Genomic DNA, 19026 nt, shown 5'->3' with positions numbered 1-19026 from the left:
AGTACTGAAGTTTTAACTCTTTAGCCATTATGACTTTTTAAAAAATTTTTGGTGCTAACTTGGATTTCTGAATCAGTATATAACATATTACTAATGGATTATACATTGTTGTGCAAATGGTTTTCAAAAATTTGAAGTATATAAGCTAAATGGAATTATGCAAATAATTTACCTTTGACATCTGTGACTGAAACAGTGGTTCTACATGTGGTTTGGGCTTATATGTTTTATGTAGTTGTTAAAGCATTGGGTCTTTATTTCAGGAGTTATTTTTGTTTCCCATATTTACTGCTTCAAGTCTGTCTTTTTAAGAATTCTCCTAAGTGATTAAATGACTTTACTAAAGTTGTGAATGCTATTTGCCATTTATTCTAAAAACAGAAATTACCTCTCTTTGTTTGTTTTATGATTTTCTTGGATTGAGATTGGAGAAAATGGAAATATTACAAAACATATAATGTTTTCTAAACTTTTACCAAAATAAATTTGAGAATAAAATAAATGTAGGTATTGGATGACTATTTCATAAGTGTCATGATTCACTTATATAGGAAAAGATAGTTTTAGAAAAATGTGGAAATGTGCTGGTGAACTTGTAGACTTAAGAGGAATGTGACTAAGTTTTTGTGCAGTGTCCTGATGAGTAACCTGCCCATCTTGTGATCCTTGGATGCTGGAAGAGTCCACTGGATCTGACTGCCATGCCTCTAGCAGTGCATGGTTGCCCAGGAAGAGAACTTGATGAAAGATACTCTGCTTTGACAAGGGCTCCTGCATTTAACAACCTAAATTGTTACAACTGGCAAGTAGTAGGTTATGTGGCTTAGTCTACTGGCAAGTAGCAAGTTTTCTTCTCTGAAATTCTAAAGTGGTTTCTACTTCCAATATTTAAGAAGATGAAAAAGCATAATTTTTTAAATGAAATGTTAATATTTTCTGCATTTGCTGATCTATTTAAGTTTTGAATTTCTGGAATCAGCATGTGGTGAAGGATGCGTAAGAATATAAAGGCAGCTTTTGAGATTTCAGAATATGGGTTTTGGCATTTAGAAACTTGATATATGTATACTAATAACCATTTCTTTTAATTCCAGGAAATCTTACTGATGAGGGACAGCAGTATTGTTGTAGATTAGTAGAAATGGATTCAAAAAGTGGTCCAGGCCTCATTGGCTTAGGCATTAAAGCATTACAAGACAAAAAGTATGAAGATGCTGTTAGGAACCTAACAGAAGGTAAATGTACAGTGTATGGCATGTAACATGAAGTATAATTATTATTCAGTCAGTAGACATTTACCTTTGAGCCTTCCTTTAAGGAATGTATATCTAAGGTGGAAGGGAAAAAAATGTACCTGCATACCTTGGACTCTGCTTGGGTTTGAATTCTGACTCTGCTAATCACTAATTTTAAGACCTCAGAAAAGTTAATTAAACTTTCTGTGTGTCAGTGCTTTTCATTTGTAAAATAGGGATATCTATATGTTTAGATAAATAAATAGAAAGATAGACAGATATGTAGATGTATATGCCTTAGGAACCTAGGCTTTAACTTAATCTTGCTAGGTATGATGTTTCTGGAAGAACCTACATTCAAATTGTAGATCTGAATGGCAAATACAAGCCAGGTAGGTGGATGAAGGGAATGAGAGGAACATTTTAGGCAGAGATGAATCTGTGAAATAGCCTGAACTAAGAGGAAAACTGTTCTTCAGAGAATTTTTGCAGGTTCACAGGGGTTTGAGAATGAAATGTGTGTACGGGGGCGGGGGGGGGACAAGAAGTGAGTTGTAGAGGGACCTAGCAAAACCTTGGTAAGGAGTTTGCACATTATCCTAACAAGAGTGGGCAATCAGTAAAAGATTTTTAGCAGGGAATTTTATAATCCGATTTGTATTTTTAGAAATATTCTGGCTACAGTATAGATAATGCATTGGGGTGGATGCCAGGCACTTGGAGTGATTTGGGATAAAGGTGGTGGAGGTCTGAACTGGAGTGGTGTTGGTAGAGATGGAGAAAAATGTATGGAGGGGAATTAATTGGGGCAGAGAATCAGTGTGACTTTGTAGCTGATATGAGAGATGAAGAGGGGAGGAATCTGATTTGGAGAGTAGGCAGTGGTGCCATTCGTCTATGTAGTCTCAGAAACATTGGTTTTTGTGGTTGTTTTTATCCTTTTAGGGTTAAAGGAAAGCCCTCTCTGCACAACTGGATGGTTTCATCTGGCAAAAGCCCAAGTCAAAATACATAGACCTAAAGAAGCTATTCTTTCATGCAGTCAAGGTATTTTTGATACTTTTTGGGTTGACATATAACCCAATTTGTTTTTATTTTAAAGGACAAAGATAGTGATTTTAAAACCCAAAATGCCATATTTTGTATTTTAAAATGCTAATTTTAATTTCACTGAGGTTAAATAAAAGTCTGCATGCATGTCTACTAGTGTAGTTGTTTTTAAACTGACAATGAATATTTAGCAAAATTTTCCTGCATTTGAAGTATTGACATAGTCAGTTTAGGCTTGGGTCCTCTGTCTTTGTAACAAGGAAGTTTCTGGTGTGTCCAAGACACATGTGTTCTTAATTTCTCTGAAATAGAGAGGGGAAACCTTAGGCATCTTGGAGCATATCTGAATGTGACAGGGTGAGGGGTGGGGATAGGAAATCATGAAAGTGGTTCACTGTTTCTGACCCACCTGACAGCTGGCCCTCTGTGCCTGAGAAATAGTTCGCCTTGGTCCATTCTAATTCAGCTACTTTCCCCTTCCAGTATCTTTAATTTCTTGTATTTGTTACAGGTGCTTTGGTTATAGGCAAACCTTTATTGTTTAGCAGATATAGATAGCCATTGTCGTTTTCTTTAGGATATTCAGTTTTATTATATATTGTGTGAAGATAGAGGTTTTAAATTCAGATATGTTCTGTTTTAAATTCAGGTATTTCCATAAGGAATTCAGGGAAGAATTTATATTTAGCTTTGAGTTATTCTTCATGTATATTGTTTTGAAAATTTATGCTTATTGTATCTGCAATTATATGTCATCTTTTAGAAAGGAAAAAAAACTGAAGTTATATGCCTATCTTCATTTGGATACCTTTAATTTTGTCAGCTCTGAAGATCATAGATAATCATGGTGCGTCTGGTGGCAGTCTTTACCAGAGGAATCTTTGTCTTCATTTGAAAGCAGAGGCTTTGATTAAACTTTCAGATTATGAATCTTCAGAGGAAGCAATTCGTACTCTTGATCAGGTAGTCTTATCAAGTTTTCTTCAACTTTGGTTAGTTTCCAATAACCAGGCAACAACAACCCTTCTCTGCCTACCACAAATATTTACTTATACAGATTTTGTGTTAGAGGTATGAATTCAGAACATCTGCACTTTTTTATAAGTCATTCATATATTTGGGAACTTCTAATTTTGCCTTTTGATTAAGGACTTACAGTACTCATCATATAAGACTGTTTCTTTCTTTAGTTCTAGAACTTATTCTCCTTTCTTCCTTTTGCCCTCTTAGGTTATTACTACTTGATTATTATTGATTTGAGATTCTAAATTTTTTCCTCCAGGAAATGTTCTGCAGATTTGACAAGAATAATTAAGAACACTATTAGCTTCATGGTAGAGAATGTTGTTTATTTGCTTCATTCAAAAAAAGATTGATATTTCATAATGAATTCAATTTCTTTGTTTTTGGGGTTCAAGCAATTTGAAATTCCATACTGAAAAGAAAAATAACTGGTAAATTATGAATTTTAACATTGTGTCCTAAAGATTTTTGTCAGGTAAAGACTACTACTGGTCTAAAATTAAAATTGACTTTTTCAAAAAAGTTTAGTTTTGTATATTTCAAAGGGCTTTGTATATAATAATATTTTTTTAAAAATCAGAACTGTTGTCAGCATCCTTCAAGAATTAATATTTTCTTGTTTTCCTTTTGCCATCCTGCCAGTCATTTGTTTTGTGTGAATGTTTTATAAAGGTTTTTCAAATAAAGTTTTCACAAAAAAACAAAATGAAAAGTTTTTGGACTCTGCTAAACTAGCAGAGTCCAGGTCTGAGATAGAAAATGTACAAGATAAGCTGAGAACACCTTGTCATGCTAGAAAGCAAGAAACTATAAAAGGGCTCAGACTACAAAAGGGCTCAAGAGCTAGCATGAAGAGATTCTTACTACCAAAGAGGGTACTAGCTGATGTGCTATGTTGAAATATATCAAATTGTCAAATCAGTTAAAGCTATATGTTCATGATGATACAGAAAACAAAAAATCATCAAATGTCCTCAAGAAAACAGATCTTTGGGGGAGTGCTAAAAACCCAACGATGAAGAATAAAGGCATTTATCCTGCCTTTTCTATCTGAATTATTCCTCAGGATAGTGAAATAATGAGGGTAGGAGAAATTTGTCTTTGTTGAAGTATTCCATTTAATAAGAGAAGATGACAGAAAATCGCCATTTTGGAATCCCCAATGAATTAATAGATCTAGGCATCAAAGGTTAATGGCTGCTACCACCATAAAAAGAAAAACAATCAGGCCAGGCACAGTGGCTCAAACCTCTAATCCCAACACTTTGGGAGGCCGAAGTGGATGGATCAATTGAGGTCAGGAGTTTGAGACCAGCCTGGTCAATATGGTGAAGCCCTATTTCTACTAAAAATATAAAAAATTAGTCAGGCCTGATGGTGCACACCTGTAATCCCAGCCACTTGGGAGGCTGAGGCAGGAGAATCGCCTGAAGCCAGGAAGCAGAGGTTGCAGTGAATCAAGATCATGCCATTGCACTCCAGCCTGGGTGTTGAAGTGAGACTCTGTCTCAAAAAAAAAAAGACAATCAGACCCAACCAAGTGCAAGTATCCCTGAGGTATCCTTGGGAATCCTCAAACCTGAATCAGATCAAGCTTCTAAACCCAACTACTAATATACTGGAAATACAGGGAACCAAGGAACATGTTAAACACCTTGAGAATACATTTTGCAAAATCCAGACTCTGAGAAACTGTGACAAATAGATCATATTTTTCAACAGTTAAATTTTAAGGAAGAAAAAAAAGAGAAGGAGGGGATCTTATTGATTAAAAGAGACTTAAGGCATATTAGTCAGTGAAAATGTATGTATCTTATTTGGATTTTGATTTTAAAAATTGTTCAGATATTTTATGAGACAACTGGGAAACTTGATAATGTTAAGGATGTATTGTTGGTTTTGTTTAGGTATGATAATGGTAATGTGGTTATGTAATTTAGAAATGAGCTTTTAGATATAGTTACTGAAATATTACAGATAAAAAGTTAAAATATCTGGGATTTGTGTCAAAATAATCTGAACAGGAATGTGGTAAAATTGGTGGAGGTATAGATTAAAAAATGATTGCCTATGAGTGTGATTTTGTAGCTGGATGATGGGCACATGTGGGTTTATTATACTAGTTTCTGTAATTTTTTTATGTATATGAGATTTTCCCTAATAAAAAGGTTATAAAGAGTGAAGATGGGTTAGTAGTGATAGAAATCAAGACCTCTATTTCTTCTTTTTTTTTGAGGCAGAATTTCGCTATTGTTACCCAGACTGGAGTGCAATGGCGCGATCTCGGCTCACCGCAACATCCGCCTCCCGGGTTCAAGCAATTCTCCTGCCTCAGCCTCCCGAGTAGCTGGGATTACAGGCATGCACCACCATGCCCAGCTAATTTTTGTATTTTTAGTAGAGACGGGGTTTCACCTTGTTGACCAGGATGGTCTCGATCTCTTGACCTTGTGATCCACCCGCCTAGGCCTCCCAAAGTACTGGGATTATAGGCATGAGCCACCGCGCCCGGCCCAAGACCTCTATTTCTTTATTCTATTAGGACCCTGCTTTTCTGTGTTCATTTTTAATTAAAGCAAACATTGCTGTGGTTGTGTTGAAGGAGATTTATAGCAGTTTATTACAATTATTTTCTAGGTTTCCGATGCAGATAATATCCCAGGACTTTTGGTTCTCAAAAGCTTGGCCTATCGGAACAAAGGTTCATTAGATGAAGCTGCAAAGGTTGGCTTTTTTATTTAAAGTCAGCATATTTTTGAGTTAAAAGTCATTTTTATTTGGGTATAGAATTGACAGGTGTCTATTTTATAGATTATGGAAGACCTTCTCTCTTCTTACTCTGACCTAGCTGAAGTTCATGCCCTTGAGGCTTTGATTCATTTCACCAAAAAGGACTATCTACAAGCAGAAAAATGGTAAGGATATATAGATTGGTCATAGAACAATTAACATCTTAGTTTTTTTATATTTCTCAAAAATTCAAAATGAGTAGGCTTGATTTTGTGTGAATTTGATCTTTGTGGGCTTTAAGTTTTAGTATTTTTAAGAAATGTTTAGCATGTAGTACAGTAGCTATAAAAAATTATATAATGGGTTTCAAATCTAATTAGCTGTTCTTGGCCAGGTGTGGTGGCTCACACCTGTAATCCCAGCACTTTGAGAGTCCAGGGCAGATGACTACTTGAGCCCAGGAGTTCAAGACCAGCCTGGGCAACGTGACGAAACCCCGTCTCTACTAAAAATACAAAAATTAGCTGGGCATGGTGGCACGTGCCTGTAGTTCGAGCTGTTGAGGAGGCTGAGGTCTGAGAATTGCTTGAACCTGGGAGGTAGAGGTTGCAGTGAGTCAGGATTGTTCCACTGTACTCCAGCCTGGTTGACAGAGCGAGACTCGGACTAAAAACAAAAATCTAATTAGCTGATTATAATGTTCACTAAGCAGATGTAATGTTCAGCGTAGTCTGAACACTTTGCACATGGTAGTACTAAAAGGCCACGGTGCTTTTTAAAGCTCCTCTTCTTCAAAAACAAATCACTTTTTTCCTTATGATAACATAAATCCTGAAGTGATGATTTGTTTCTAATTTGGCACCTCTGAATCACTCAAACTTTAATTGTTCCAACTAGGAGTCTCCTGTAGTGTGTGTGTGTGTGTGTGTGTGTGTGTGTGTGTGTGTGTATTTTACTATTTCTTTTTATTACCCTTTGGTGACTTAGTTTTCAGAGAGCTCTTGAGAAAGATACTGAAGTTGCGGAATATCATTATCAACTGGGATTAACATACTGGTTCATGGGTGAAGAGACAAGAAAAGATAAAACAAAGGCTCTTACCCACTTTCTGAAGGTAAAGCAAGTGCTACAATTCAATTCTTAGTTGAAATGGCATTATAAAATTATAAATAATAATCATGAAGTTTTTTACCTGCAGTTACTCTTTACTGACCTGTTTATCTTTCCTACATAAGGTATTGTGATGGTGTTACATGGGTTTTCAAGGAAAAAATTAAAATACAAAATGTTGAAGTTGCTTATAAAAAGCATGTGTTGTAGAAAATGAGTCATAATTATCTCTGATAGACAACACTTTTTAGGTAATTTCCACTGTAGTTTTATGAGCATACAAGTTAGATGTTTAAAGTCCTGTTTTTTTAGATGTTTGACATCTGTAAGTCTAACATTCTTATCTTGACTCATCAGAGCAGATTAATTCAATAACAGCTCTAATTTTACATTTCCTTTACCAAAAAAGAAAATATTTTTATACTTCCATTTACTTTCTATAAGCAGTGAGGGACGGCTTTCCTGTTTTAAATCTTACATTAAAGGACTTTTTTGGCATATTTTTGTATGTTTAATGAAGTTATTTCTTTTTTCTTTAATCTGTGTATTTATCTTCTGTATTTTTTAAGATATTAAATGAACTTTTGATGTTCTGGTATTGTCAATATTTATTTCAAAGGCTGCAAGACTGGATACATATATGGGCAAAGTTTTCTGCTATTTAGGTCATTATTACAGAGATGTAGTGGGAGATAAAAACAGAGCTCGTGGATGTTATAGGAAAGCCTTTGAATTAGATGACACTGATGCTGAATCTGGAGCTGCAGCGGTTGACCTAAGTGTGGAGCTTGAAGATATGGTATGTCTAATAACCACTTTTGCCTCTTTGTTTTTTATCCTGAGTATATAAATGAAAATATTTTTTATATATGTATACTTGAAAGTTATTAGTTTCTTTTTCTGTAGCTGCAATAGAAATTTTTTACATCTATAAGTAAAGTTTTTTTCTATTGGCAGATATTAAATTACTAACCACTTATTGTTGAAACTGTAGTTTAGTGTCTACCAGTATAAGTTAAAAAAGTCAGAAATGGGAAATGAAAATATATTTGTGTACTTTACATGAGTGTTCTGTCTTTTTATAACATTCAGTGTATCTAATATTAGTATTTTCTTATTATTAGGAAACTGCTTTAGCTATCCTAACAACAGTAACTCAAAAGGCAAGTGCTGGAACGGCAAAATGGGCCTGGCTTAGGCGAGGACTGTACTATTTGAAAGCTGGTCAGCATTCTCAAGCAGTGGCTGAGTAAGGCACCTTATTGTATTTAAACGATGTTAGACAAGCATAATCATTCCTTAAATTAAGCGTTATTTATACCCCAAATGAACTTTACAAATTGTCTCTTACCAGGTTGTATTTTGAGAGAAGAAATAACAAAATTACTCTGATCAATTGGTGTTTATTGTCTGCAGGGCAGTGGAATTGCAGAGATGGATTAAACAATGTGCTGTTTTTGAGGAGATAGCCAGTTTAGTGAATTGAAGTCTTCATAAATTTGTATAGTAGATTCTCAACAGAAATTTTAGTGATGAAAAGCTGAGGCACATATCTTTGTTGTTCTGCCGACATACATTGTTTTTGGCAAGGGAGACATTTGACAGCTTGAAGGGCATTTGGAGCAGCTCATATATGATCAGTTTGAGTCATTTGATTTGAACAGTACTTAAATGTAAATACATATATTTGAATCAAGATAAAGTTGTTTCTGGTTTATGTTAGTATCTAGAGTACAGGCATTTTCACAGAAATGGAATTGGATCCGATATTTAAAGCATGCCTATTTCTATATTTTAACTGTGGTATTTCTGTTTGGTAAAAGGATTGCAGGTGGGGGATTATGGACTGATGAGGCAAACTGAGATGGTCACCTGTTCTGGTAGTATAGAAAACTCGAGTTCTTTGAGATAATCAAGGAAAAGAAATTTTGTTCAGCACTTTTTCAAAAAAAAGCATTTTATTCTTATTTGTTCTGAAATTAAAATAACATTTCTTAGTATTAAAAAAATTAATCACAAAAGGAACAGATTTACCTGCTTTAAATAGCACTTTTATAATTAGAAGCAGCCACAGATATGTATGGTTCAGTTGAATTATTTATTTTATTTTTATTTTTTTAGATTTGGAGATAGTTCTATAACTTTTAGTTCTCTTATGGTTTTTTGAAATTTTAGTTTACAGGCAGCATTAAGAGCAGACCCAAAGGACTTCAATTGTTGGGAATCATTAGGAGAGGCATACTTAAGCAGAGGAGGCTACACAACAGCCTTGAAATCCTTCACGAAAGCCAGTGAGCTGAACCCAGAATCGACATACAGTGTGTTTAAGGTTGCAGCAATACAGCAAATCCTAGGCAAATATAAGGAGGCTGTAGCTCAGTACCAGGTGATCATTAAAAAGACAGAAGATTATGTGCCTGCTTTAAAAGGTAATTTCTTTTTAATAGCTCCTTTGACTTTTATGATACTTAAGTATAAAATCATTAAGTAGATTTCTTACCTAAATATATTGAATAACTTGAAAAGTACTTCTTTAGTCAACATTAAGCATCCAGTATGAACCTCTTACAGTATAGCTTATATAGATGTGAATATAAAAAGATCAAATCTTGTTTCATAAATTAACAAATAGTAATATGATAGAGATTTAACTTGTAGACAAATAGTATAACTATTAGATCTAAAAAACTATCTCTAAAACGTGTTTCCCTACTCTTACATTTTTAATTCATTATCCCCCGAATATCTTAATCCCTATAATTACTCTGTAAGTTATGCAAGCTCATTAAATTATTTTTTTAAATTTTAGAGACAACTTGCATTGTTTTGTAGTTATCTAAGTTAGTTTTGGTAATATAAAATACCACCACCCATGTATAATCTACATTTTTAATGATTATATTTGACCTTTTAAAAAAGCCTGAAGCTCATTATATATGCTTTCTCTCCTCCATTTCCTTCTTCTTTCTGCTTTTTAAAAAAACTTTACAAATTATGTATGTCATCCCTGCTTAGCAGCCATGCTAATCTTTTTATCATTCTAGTTTTGGTATATGTGCTGCTGAAGTGAGCACATAGACAGCATAAATAGTATATTGTAAATTACATATAACTTAACGCTTGAAACTTTTTTTTTTAATTTTGTGAAACTCTTTCCTCAAGAGAAGGAGAACTCACATTTATGAAATCTTTACTAGGCACTTTAGGAAATCACTATTTCATTTAATTCTTATAGTTTGCTATACAGATTATAATATAAAAAGATCATACCTTGTTTCACAGTGGTTGATAAGAGGTAATATGATGGAGAGCAACATGTAGATAATATCTCTATTTTTGTAGCCAAGGTTTTAGGAAGTGAGTCACTTACCCAAAGTTAAGGAAATTCCTGGGTTCCATAGATAACTTTTTCAGAACTTCTAGTGCATGTTTACTCCAATAGAACTCTTCCATTTGAATTTCTTATTAAATGAATGTAGGACCATGCTTTAAGATAATTTTATAACATGCCATTAAGTTTTATTTTCTGGAAAGTGCTTTAAAATAACACCAATAAATGTATTTGAAATTCATTTTAAGTGTTTTATACATTTTAATAACTGTGACAAACTTACCTGATTTTAGGTTTGGGTGAATGCCATCTTCTGATGGCAAAAGCAGCTCTAGTTGATTATCTTGATGGAAAAGCCGTAGACTACATAGAAAAAGCACTGGAATATTTTACTTGGTTAGTATTATTCTTATTATTTATTATGTTTATTTTTGTAATATTATAATGAAGCCAAATTTAGAAGATTATTTTATGTATTCTGCTAGATATAGCAGTTACGCAATGTCAAACATAAAGAATAACCGACAAGCCAATTAATTCTATGACATACATGTTGTATTAATTTTGCACTTGGGGAAACGATATAATTTCTTCTGCTCTTAGTAGTGGCTGGCTGGATGCATAGGAACGAATAGGAAGGAAGGAGCAGTCGGCTAGTGGAACAGCAGCTCTGACACCATGTGTTAGTGTTCTCTTTCAGTGGGCCTGGAAATAAATATCTTTCATTGGAACCAATAGGGAAATAGGGCTTCAGGTGGTCAATATGCTTTACATTCAGTGGTGAGACCCAATAGTAGGATTATTAGTAGGTCTTGAAGGTAAGGGGAAATGACAATCTGATTGCTCCTGAAGAGAAACTGTGTAGGAAAAAAGTGATGTGTCTAATAACAGGAAAGGAATCAGAAACTTTTGAGTAGATCGGGCATTTTATAGAACTGCAAATTCATTGGTTAGGTCAGAAAAAGTGTTATCTGTGGTAGATAACTTCCAAACGTCCACAAGTTAGATGTGCATTTGAATTTTTTTGTAACTCTTAAATGTCTTTCTTTTACTTCCCCTCTTTTTCTGCTTCGTTTCTCTTGTTTTCTATTTATTGGTTGCTCCAGAATTGCTTTTCATATAAACCAAATATGAAATGAAAACCTAACCTTTTTTTTTGTTTGTTTTTTCCCCACATTCCTTTTGAATACAACCTAACCCTTTTTTATCTCACTGAATTTTATTGCTGCTTTTCAAGTATCACATAATGTAATTCTTTCTAAAGAGAAAGTTACTGTGTAGAGGGTATGCTTTATTTGAACTGGTATTTAAGAGTAAACGCGAACCTTTGGGTGACAGTACCTTAGTCATAAATACTGCCTTTCTGAGCCTAGGAATATTATTCTGGATAACATGTAACATAACCCATTAGAAGGTGGCATATAAAACAATTATAATCTCCAAATGTATATTTACTTCTAGACTTAGAAGGAGTTAATGCTATCACAATTATTGTATAAGGGTGATATGTTACTTAACTTTATAGATTTTTTTTATTGAACTTAAAAGTAAATAAGAATTTAGTCTGTTAAAATCACCTCTGTTTCACTTTTTTCCCTCTCTTTTCTCATTTTTTGCTGTCAATTTTAGAAATTTTACAAAGATATTTAGACAAAGGAACTATTTAGACAAATAGTATTGCCCTTCCTTCTTATTCTCAGTGGGCTTTTAGTCCTGACCACAATAATTAATATTATTTTTAAGGAAGACATTGGAAAATGATTTTTGGCTGGACTCCATGAGTAGAAAAGACTATGAAAAATGTTCCATCTGCTTATCCATCTGCCAGTAACATAGCAGCTTGTGATAGCTGATTATTGAGACTTGGCTTAAATGAAATTTGCCATGTTTTATTTATAAGATCTCAAGAAGAGAAAAATGAAGAGAAATGTATAGCTGAAGCTTTTCTCATTCTAAAAGGAATTGCCCTCTGTCACCATAATTAATATTTCTCTTTACTTTTTGAACTTGTTCATTCAGTCTGCTCTTGTTTCTATAAATGTGGTTCTTCAGATTTTCATGTTTAGATTTTTGTTATTTTTGGTCTCAGGGAATAAATATTCAACATCACCAATCATCAGGAAAATGCAAATCAAAACCACAGTGAGGTATCATCTCACCCTAGTTAGGATGTCTGTTATCAAAAAGACAAAAAATAAAGGCTGGCGAGGATGTGAAGGAGAGAGAATTCTTATATGGTTTATGGGAATGCAAACTAGTATAGCCACTGTGGAGAACAATATGGATATTTCTCAAAAAACTGCAAATAGAACTACCATATGATCCAGCAATCCCACTACTGGGAACTTATCCAAAGGAAAGGAAATCATTATGTCAAAGAGACATCTGTACTCATGTTTATTGCAGCACTATTCACAATAGTCAAGATATGGAATGAACCTAGATATTCAACAACAGATGAATGGATAAAGAAAATGTGGTATTTATATACAATGAAATACTATTCAGCCATAAAAAAGAATGAAATCCTATCATTTAAGACAACATGCATAGAACTCAAAGACATTATGTTAAGTGAAATAAGCCAGGAACAGAAAGTTAAGCACCATATGTCCTTACCCAAATGTGGAAGCTGAAAAAAAATCGATCTCATAAAAGTAAAAAGTAGAACAGAGGATACTGGAAGCTGGAAAGGTTAGGGAGAAGGGAGACGGGAGATTTTTGTTAAAGGACACAAAATTACGGCTAGATAGGAGGAATAAGTTCCAGTGTTCTGTAGCACTATAGGATGACTGTAGTTAACAATAATATATAGTTTCAAATAGCTAGAAGGAGGATATTGAACATACCCAACACAAAGAAATGATAAATGTTTGAGATGATTAAATGCTAATTACCCTGATCTGATCACAATACATTATATAGTATCAAAAATCTCTCTGTACCCCATGAATATGTGTAATTATTATGCCAATTAAAAAATAAAATTTATAGAAATCTTTCAGACCCTACCAAATACATTTGGTACATTTTATTTGGGGTGTCTTCATCAATTTTTTGCTGCCATAACAGAATGCCAGACTGGTTAATTTACAAACAATAGAAGTTTATTTAACTTGGTTTTGGAGGCTGGGAAGTCCAGGAGCGTGGTGCTGGCATCTGGTAAGGGTCATCCTATGGCAGAAGGGCAGAATGCAAGAGAAAAAAAAAATGGGACTGAACCTACTCTTCTATCAGGAGCTCACTCCTGTGACAACTAACCCATTCCTTCAATAACAGTATTAATCCATTTAGGAGGGCAGAGCCCTCATGACATAATCACCTCTTAAAGTTTCCACTTCTCAACATTGTTGCCTTGGAGATTGAGTTCCCAACTCATGAAATTTGTGAGAACATAGTCAAAACTACACAGCATAAGGAAAGACCTAAAATAAAAACCTGAGTTTACAATTGTCAATTGTAAGAGAGTTACAAACTTTATTGCCTTGGTCATTGCTTAAACAAACACTAAAAGCACAGTTTTAACATTGTAATAATAAAATTGGTCCTGGAAAACTTACTTATTTATGTGATTGCTGCTACGTCTAATAAAAATGGTGAAGAGTAATAAAAAAGTGTCCAGAAAATTTCTGGCACTTAAATAATCCCTTCCTCCTTCCCTTTTTCCTTTTCTTCTTTCCTATTAGGGAGGTGATATGATATAATTCAGTTAGGAGGAAGCTCGTAAAGCATTTGTAGTGCTCAGTGTACAGTTTTTCTGTTTCAAGTAATAATCAGAGATAAACTCCATGCTTTTTACAAATAATTTATAAGAATCACACTGTTTGTTTTTTTAGTGCTCTACAGCATCGAGCGGATGTGTCCTGCCTCTGGAAGCTAGCTGGGGATGCTTGCACCTGTCTTTATGCTGTCTCACCATCTAAAGTGAATGTTAATGTTTTAGGAGTCCTTCTAGGTCAGAAAGAAGGAAAACAAGTATTAAAGAAAAATGAGCTCCTCCACCTTGGAGGAAGGTAATTCGCAAAGATTGCCAGTTAATGACATTCAAATTGAATTAAGGCATTGTAGCAAAAAAACATAACATTCACTTTTATATTTCCATAGGTGCTATGGTCGTGCATTAAAACTGATGTCTACATCTAATACATGGTGTGATCTTGGAATTAATTATTATCGCCAAGCACAACATCTAGCAGAAACAGGCAGCAATATGAATGATCTTAAGGAGTTGCTGGAGAAATCTTTAAATGTATGGTTTAAATAATTGTTTTACAAACTTTTAAAAACACTAAGTGCTTTTCTCAAAGATGTTTTTGTCAAAGTAAATAGTTTTTTCACATAAAACCACATATATTGATATACATGCTGCCATTCCAAGAAATAAAAATTAATCTATTTAACTTCTTTTCAGTGTCTGAAAAAAGCTGTGAGACTTGACAGTAATAATCACTTATACTGGAATGCTCTTGGTGTGGTTGCCTGTTACAGTGGTGAGAATTAACACTTCAATATTTTTAGAAGATTGTGTATTTCAAACAAAGTTCAGTTTCATCAAGTTCTGTATTTTTCAGGTATTGGAAATTATGCCCTTGCTCAGCACTGTTTCATCAAATCAATCCAGTCAGAACAAATTGTAAGTATTCTATATGTCTATGAAAAAGAACTTCATAATTTAGAATTTCTAATTTTCTGAGACTTTCAAGTAGACAAGGGGCCTATTTTAAGAAAAAAATATATATGTTTTTTAGAATGCTGTTGCATGGACCAACTTGGGAGTGTTATACCTCACAAATGAAAATATTGAGGTAAATATATTGCCCGTCTGTCATATTTAAAACAAAGAATGTTTTCTATATTATTATCTCCTTAACAGCTTAGCTTCTTGGGGAGAAATGTTTTTGCATGTTGCTATCTAGTCAGTATGCTCTCCAGTATGCTAGTTAATTGATGTTATGCAATTTATGTCAAATAATGAATGTGTAAGATTTATTTTCCTTTTTCTGACCCTCAAGAAACTTCTGGTTTTATGATTATGTTGGTTTTTTTCATTTAGAGATTAAAACAATTCTATTCTGAATCAATTCAGCATTGTTTTAATCTGTACACATGTAAGAGAAGTCCTATGTAGAGTGTTGGAGATGGAGTGGATGATTGCAAGAGAGACAGTTAGTACTCTCTAGCAGCTTAAATTTAATCTTTGCTTGGGTGATTTACATTTTGGCTTTAGCAGGTATTAATCTCTTTAAATAGCAAGTGTAATTTGTCATACTTGAGCAGTTATACATTAGGCAATTAGAACTAAAGTGACTGGGATCATGTTTATAGGACATGTTTGGAATGTTTCCACAAATTTGTAGATAATACCATGTCTGAACTGTTTTGTGTTACAGCCAATATATTGAATTTTATCCCAAAAAGCTTTTGCACTATTCTCAAGGATACATTAAGTCACTGCAAAAAAAATTATAAATACATTGAAAGAAAATATTAATTTGGATTTTAAAATATGTGAGCATATTTTAAAAATTTAAATGAAGCAATGTCATAGTAAGCTATGGATGTGCTTTTATTGTGGCATGGGAGAATTGTTGCCCATGAACTTAAAAATAAGAAAAATAAGACTGTTTCCTGCCATACATAGATTGTTGAGAAAATAGTTTAAATAGTTATTTTTTGTAGCAGAAAAAAAAAGGCATGCAAGTTAATGTGTCCAAGTTAGGTATTTTTGAAGTTTCCTGATTGTTTAATGCAGAATTATGTTGTTGATCACTCCTTCTCTAGCAGAAGATGTAATACATGGCTAGGACTTCATTGGTTAAGACTTTATTAGTTGTGAGTTCTTATCCTCCCAGTTAAGCTAAAAGAAAGGGGAATAGATAGCCTTGTTTAATCACTGCCTTCAAACCTATGGCTAGCTGATGGATGCATGATTGGTTGTTTAAAAGTTCTGCAGACTATAAGGTAGACACCTATATTGCTCTTTTACTAGGGTTCAGAACTCCTAACCTGGGGAGAAATCTGTTGTACTCAGGAGTGTTCTAGAACTAAGTAGCAAAATTGCTTTAAGCATTGCTAATTATGCTTAAACAGTGAAATTTTGTGTTCATACATATTTATTGTGACAGGTTTGACTTACTCTCTTATTTTATGCTTTTTAAACATAAGCAGTTTAATAAGTTATAAAATGACTTGCTGTAATATTTTTTGCCTTTTTTTCCTAGCAAGCTCATGAAGCTTTCAAAATGGCCCAGTCCCTTGATCCATCTTATTTAATGTGCTGGATTGGACAAGTAAGATATATAACATATAGTTACTATAGTTATTAATAAACCTGTTGATATAAATAACTGACTGATATGCATAACAATGATAATAATGGTAATGAACAGCATTTGAAGTCTTACTTTGTGCCAGTCACTGTGCTTAGCTCTTTGTAGACACGATTTCAGTTAATCTATCATCAATTCTTTGAGATATGGTTGATGTTATACTCTCTTTATAGTTGTGGAAATAGAAACTCAGAGATCCTAAGTGTGATTCCTGAGGCTACATAGCTTGTAAGGATTTAACTCTGAGTTGGGGGGCCTTTGAACACTTACCAATCTGACATGCCTGTGCTGAAAAAGTAAACCCTGAACTCTATTGTTTAACTCACAATGTTTTTGCATGTTGCTATCTCGTCAGTATGCTCTCCAGTATGCTGGTTAATTGATATTATGCAATTTATGTCAAATAATTAATGTGTAAGATTTATTTTCCTTTTTCTGACCCTCAAGAAACTTCTCTCCTCCCCCAAATTTTGATTTTTGTACTGCCAAATAGTAATCAGGATACTTAGTTACTAGTTGCTTTGGTTCAGAGAGTAGGAGAATCACCCATATCAGAAAATTTTTAATTAGGATTTAGAGATCTTTCATTGTACTTTTGAGAGGGTCTAATTCTAGTTAATTGATGACGCAAGCAGAGATAGAAAGGCAAACTCCTGTTCCCATTCACTGTGGTAGCATCTGGGAGTAGTGGCATTACTGTGCTAACCTCTATGTCAGCATTGAACCCAAGGAGCCCAAGAACTTGCATTCTAACTGCTCGCAAGTGATGATTATGAGGCTGGTCCAAGGGACCTCACTTCGAGTAGTACTACTCTAGGTCAGTAGATCTTAGATGATTATCAGAATCACTTTTTAATTTTTATTTTAAAGGTATTTTTGGTTTTAAAAATAATTTATTTTAACAGTAACTGGTAGATTTAGTTAAAATAGTAACAATAGAAGTAAAAACTTAAGTTAACTTTGCTATTAAGCACAGCTAGTGAACCTTTGGTTCTTTTTTTTTTTTTTTTTTTTTTTGAGACGGAGTTTCGCTTTTGTTACCCAGGCTGGAGTGCAATGGCACGATCTTGGCTCACTGCAACCTCCGCCTCCTGGGTTCAGGCAATTCTCCTGCCTCAGCCTCCTGAGTAGCTGGGATTACAGGCATGCACCACCATGCCCAGCTAATTTTTTGTATTTTTAGTAGAGACGGGGTTTCACCATGTTGACCAGGATGGTCTCAATCTCTTGACCTTGTGATCCACCTGCCTCAGCCTCCCAAAGTGCTGGGATTACAGGCGTGAGCCACCAAGCCCGGCCACCTTTGGTTCTTCTAAACAGTTTCATTTATTATTATTGTTATTATTTTCTTTTAAACACATTAAGAGTCTGTTTTTTCCCCCCTTTTATAGGCTCTTATTGCTGAGACAATTGGAAGTTATGACACCATGGATCTCTTCAGGCACACTACAGAACTCAATATGCATGTAAGAATCTAAACATTCTTCTTGAAGATTCATTAATGAGAAAAGTATTATCCTTATTAAGGGAATGAATAGATATTTGGCTAGACATAGTGGCTTACACCTATAATCCCAGTGATTTGGGATGCCAAGGCAGGAGGATTGCTTGAGGCCAGCCTGGATAACATAGCAAGACCCTGTCTCTTAAAAAGTTTTTTTAAATTAGCCAGGCATGATGGTGTACATCTGTAGACCTAGCTACTCAGGAGGCTGAGGCAGGAGGATTGCTTCAGCCTTGGAGTTTCAGGTTATAGTGAGCTATGATCACACCACTACACTCCAGTCTGGGCAGCAGAGCAAGAGTCTGCCTCTAAGAAAAAGAAAATGAATAGATAGTGGTATTAGATGTTAATGACATCAGTTGTTTTTATTCTTTATTCTTTCTTAGAAACAGATTAGTTGTCTTGCATTAAAGAACTTCCATTTTTCTTTTTCCTACAGCTTTCAAGAGCTGGTGAAGAAATGACATTGAGATTTAATAGATACATATATTAATAGACTAGAAACTGAGACTCCAGGAAAAAAATAGACATGAGATAAGGAGTAGGCATGGTAGGCATTTCTAGATTATTATGAAAATGTTTTAGTATTTTGTTGTTGTTGTTGTTTTGGTTTGACCTTTGGCAATGGTGCTGAGGAAGGGAAAGTCAACCCATCAGGCGAGACTCTGTTTTCTGCATTTCATCCTATTTGATTCTTCTAGTTAGGATTGGAGC

The 19026-nt window shown here is 34.3% G+C and overlaps 1 protein-coding gene and 1 pseudogene across 1 annotated transcript in view; one reads left to right on the top strand and one right to left on the bottom strand.

Moving 5' to 3' along the window:
- Window positions 1-19026, top strand: part of SKIC3 (SKI3 subunit of superkiller complex) — a 95032-nt gene that overhangs the window by 31713 nt on the left and 44293 nt on the right. Inside the window, exons 10-26 of the mRNA XM_012477587.3 lie at window positions 1095-1235; window positions 2181-2282; window positions 3109-3248; window positions 5946-6032; window positions 6120-6223; window positions 7026-7152; window positions 7768-7947; window positions 8273-8397; window positions 9324-9577; window positions 10773-10875; window positions 14316-14492; window positions 14584-14728; window positions 14891-14969; window positions 15051-15112; window positions 15228-15284; window positions 16701-16769; window positions 18200-18274. Coding sequence (XP_012333010.2) covers window positions 1095-1235; window positions 2181-2282; window positions 3109-3248; window positions 5946-6032; window positions 6120-6223; window positions 7026-7152; window positions 7768-7947; window positions 8273-8397; window positions 9324-9577; window positions 10773-10875; window positions 14316-14492; window positions 14584-14728; window positions 14891-14969; window positions 15051-15112; window positions 15228-15284; window positions 16701-16769; window positions 18200-18274 — 2027 coding nt within the window. The remainder of the gene's footprint in view (window positions 1-1094; window positions 1236-2180; window positions 2283-3108; window positions 3249-5945; window positions 6033-6119; window positions 6224-7025; window positions 7153-7767; window positions 7948-8272; window positions 8398-9323; window positions 9578-10772; window positions 10876-14315; window positions 14493-14583; window positions 14729-14890; window positions 14970-15050; window positions 15113-15227; window positions 15285-16700; window positions 16770-18199; window positions 18275-19026) is intronic.
- On the bottom strand, window positions 10125-10222 carry LOC135274999 (U6 spliceosomal RNA; annotated as a pseudogene).

The sequence above is a fragment of the Aotus nancymaae genome, unplaced genomic scaffold (assembly GCF_030222135.1).
Source record: "Aotus nancymaae isolate 86718 unplaced genomic scaffold, 86718_ANA_hifiasm-v0.15.2.pri h1tg000014l, whole genome shotgun sequence".
Lineage (NCBI taxonomy): Eukaryota > Metazoa > Chordata > Mammalia > Primates > Aotidae > Aotus > Aotus nancymaae.
The sequence above is the reverse complement of the archived record's forward strand: the minus strand, read 5'-3'. Positions and strand labels throughout refer to the sequence as shown.